Source organism: Acanthamoeba castellanii (genome assembly GCF_000313135.1).
Source record: "Acanthamoeba castellanii str. Neff unplaced genomic scaffold scf7180000083358, whole genome shotgun sequence".
Taxonomy (NCBI): domain Eukaryota; phylum Discosea; order Longamoebia; family Acanthamoebidae; genus Acanthamoeba; species Acanthamoeba castellanii.
The window spans coordinates 10,942-14,564 of NW_004457577.1; the positions used below are offsets into that span (position 1 = coordinate 10,942).

General features: G+C 56.1%; 1 protein-coding gene across 1 annotated transcript; it reads left to right on the forward strand.

Moving 5' to 3' along the window:
- Positions 1 to 186: 186 nt before the first annotated feature.
- On the forward strand, positions 187 to 3,417 carry ACA1_302810 (p21activated protein kinase PakA, putative; the record flags this gene model as incomplete). Its single annotated transcript, XM_004343016.1, has 14 exons — positions 187 to 215; positions 253 to 335; positions 463 to 588; positions 777 to 839; positions 949 to 1,012; positions 1,186 to 1,372; positions 1,517 to 1,606; positions 1,784 to 1,840; positions 2,003 to 2,045; positions 2,228 to 2,301; positions 2,425 to 2,469; positions 2,702 to 2,779; positions 2,941 to 3,078; positions 3,274 to 3,417. 14 exons carry the CDS (start codon positions 187 to 189, stop codon positions 3,415 to 3,417), a joined length of 1,221 nt encoding a protein of 406 aa, XP_004343066.1.
- Between the last annotated feature and the right edge of the window lie 206 nt (positions 3,418 to 3,623).

Sequence of the window (3,623 nt, forward strand, 5' to 3'; positions counted from 1 at the left end):
TCTCCCTCCCTTGTACGCGAATCGTGCGCGTGATTGTGTGGCACACAGACGCTCGCAGCTGGGCGGAAGCCAAGATGCTCCGGCGACGTCGTCATCGAGGTGCGCTCTCACCACCAACCACAAACCACGAATCCAGGATCGGCGCGGGAGGGGGCAGGCGAGGGCTGGAGGGGGCGGGCGCCGAGCATGGTGGTTCCCCGAAGCTCATCCAATTCGTAACCCCGCCCAATCTATGGTGTGTGTGCTCTACAGCAGCGGCGGACCGGTCGCCGCGGTCGCCAAGGCCGAGACCTCGCGGAGGAAGACCATCGCCGGAGCCTCCTCCTATTTCCGCGGTACCGCACCTCACCTCTTCCTCGTTCACGTTGTGACACACGCACACGCACCACCGCACACGCACACGCACCACCGCACACGCACACGCATGACCAACGACTAACGACAATTGGCTGCGACGCGAAGTCAACTCGGAGAGCGACATGAAGGTGCTGCTCAAGATCACGCAGGAGAAGTTCAAGAACGAGGTCCTCACCAACAAGCACCTCAAAACCCACGGCGACATCGTACTCAAGAACCCCTACAAGCAAGGTAAACAACATGTTTATATTTCGGATATATTATACATATGTTTCTATAGATGTATGTTTATATGTATGCACATGTTTATATATATACACTCATAGTAATGTCGTGTGTGTGTTGTGTTGTGTTGTGTTGTGTTGTGTTGTGTTGTGTTGTGTTGTGTGAATTGTGTAACGTGTGTGCGTGCACGGCAGTGCCGGCGCCATCGCCTCCGCGACCATTGCCCAAGGACACCGGCACGGAGAACATGACCCTGGGTATATATCTCTCCGAACGCGACACGACACACGACACACGACACACGACACATTCACCGAAGTGCTGTGAACAACCAAACCAACCATAACGTTGCGTTGGTCGTCGCAGACGAGATCATCAACGACAGCAACCCGTACGAGATCTTCGCAAATGTACAGCACATCGGTGGCGGGTACGTTGCAAAAATAACTAAAACATATCTCATATAAGATATCGAATATCTAATTAGATAGTATATTGTAGATAGTAGATATCAAAATGTTATCTGATATCTAAATACGACACACACACACACACCACACACACACACACACACGATGTGGGGTCGGTTGGGCGAGAGAGCAGAGGGTTCTCGCAGGTCTACTGCGCGGTGATGAAGGAGAGCGGGCAGAAGGTGGCGATCAAGAAGATGTCGCTGGACGAGTGGTACGAGCAGGATCTGCTGGTGGAGATCGTCATGATGAAGGTCAGCAAACACCACAACATCGTCTCCTACATCGACACCTACCGCGACGACCGCAACTACCTCTGGGTCCGCCTCCCCCCCATCTCCCTGTCGTGTGTGTCGTGTGTGTCGTGTGTGTCGTGTGTGTCGTGTGTGTCGTGTGTGTCGTGTGTCGTTGTGTCGTTGTGTGTGTTGCTGATCGTGTGCGTGTGCGGTGGTGCGTTGTGGCAGGTGGTGATGGAGTTCATGGAGGAGGGGAGCTTGGAGAAGGTGATCGACGCGTTCCCGCGCATCAAGATGACCGAAAAGCAGATCGCCTACGTCTGCTTCGAGGCACGCCCCCGCCCGCCCCCGCCCCCAGCTCTCTCGTTCGCTAACGCGTGTCGTTGGTCGTGTCGTTGGTCGTGTCGTTGGTCGTGTCGTTGGTCGTGTCGTTGGTCGTGTCGTTGGTCGTGTCGTTGGTCGTGTCGTGTCGTGTCGTGTCGTGGGAAACACCAGATATTGAAGGCGCTCGAGTACATCCACGGGCTGCACCGCATTCACCGGGACATCAAGGTGCGTAGGGGTCATCGACCACTCCCCCCTGCAAGAACTGTCTGCTGACCTGGGTCGACACACACACACACACACACACACACACACACACACACACACACACACACACACACACACACACATTTATTGTCATGAACGAACGACATCACGATCGTGGGTCAGTCCGGGAACGTGCTCATCGGGTCCAAGGGCGAGATCAAGCTCGGTGCCGCCCCGCCGCTCTCTCTTCTTTCTTTGCCGCCGCCTTCCCCCGAAAGCTAATTTGATCCATTCGCGCGTGTGTGCGTGTGTGCGTGTGCGTGTGCGTGCGTGTGTGCGTGTGCGTGTGTGCGTGTGCGTGTGCGCGTGTGTATGCGTGTCGTGGTGTCGGCCATTCAACGGGAGCAGCGGATTTCGGGTTCGCCGTGCAGCTGACGGAGGGGAAGCGGAAGCGGAACAGTTCCGTGGGCACCGTCTACTGGGTACGCCCTCCCCCCCAGTCCTCACGATACACACGACACACACGACACGCGGGCCGGCTAACGCGTTCTGCTGCTGCTGCTGCTGCTCCCACTCGACGTCGACCAATCAATCGCGCAATGCAGGAGGCGCCCGAAGTGATCAGCGGAGACAACTACGACACGAAAGTGGTGCGCGCGCCCTCACTCGGCCACACACACACACACACACACACACACACACACACACACACACACACACACACACACACACACACAGTCTATACATCTACATATACATCTACCTCTACATACATACATACATACATACATTTCTACAGTCTATATTTGTGTATATCATATGTAAAGAATGTATTTATGTTGTGTGTAAACGTGTTCTCTCTCTCTCGTTGTTGCACAACAGGATATCTGGTCGCTGGGCATATTGGCGCGTGAGATGGCCGAGGGCGATGCCCCGTATTTTGAGCTGCCCCAAATGGCCGTACGTTCCCCCGTCCACCCACACGACACAGACGACCAACGACACGACACACACGACACACACGACACACACGACACACGACCAACGACTCGACACACACGACACGACACGACACGCTTCTATCGCTCACGACACGACCAACGACGCGTGTGGTGGCGCAGGCGCTACAACGGATCTTCAGCGAGGGCATTCCGCCGCTGAAGGACCCCGATCGCTGGTCGGCCGCCTTCCAGCACTTCCAGGAGCTGTGCTTCTACCGCGAGCCCGAGAAGAGGCCCTCGGCCAACGAGCTCCTCCGCGTACGTTTTCTTCGCCCCCTTCCGCCCCCTTCCCCTTTTGCGTCGTGTGTCGTGTTGTGTGCTGTCGACTGACTGGCGTGCCCGACGCGACAATACACACACACACACACACACGCACACACACACACACACACACACGCACACACACACACACACACACACACACACACACACACACACACACACACAACACAGCATCCGCTGTTCTACAACCTGGCGCCGGAGTCGCTCGAGGTGGTGGACCTGATGCGACGCGCCAAGCAGCTGGAGCCCGGCCGCAAGGGCTCCTCCGCCAGGAGGCGAAGCCAAAAGCACGGCAGCGCCCGCGACTCAAGCTGAGCCCCAGCAGCCGCCGCCGCACCAGCCGCTCCCGACACGGTCGCGCTGTGTCGCACAACAAGAATATAATAATTTAGTAAAAACGATTTACTATTTCTGTCAGCAGTCCCGCATCCAGCACTTCGAAACTGTTTGCCAAATTCAGCTTTCAAACCCAAACCCAAACCGAAATAATAAGGAAGGGCGAGGGTAACTGGTTGACGCCG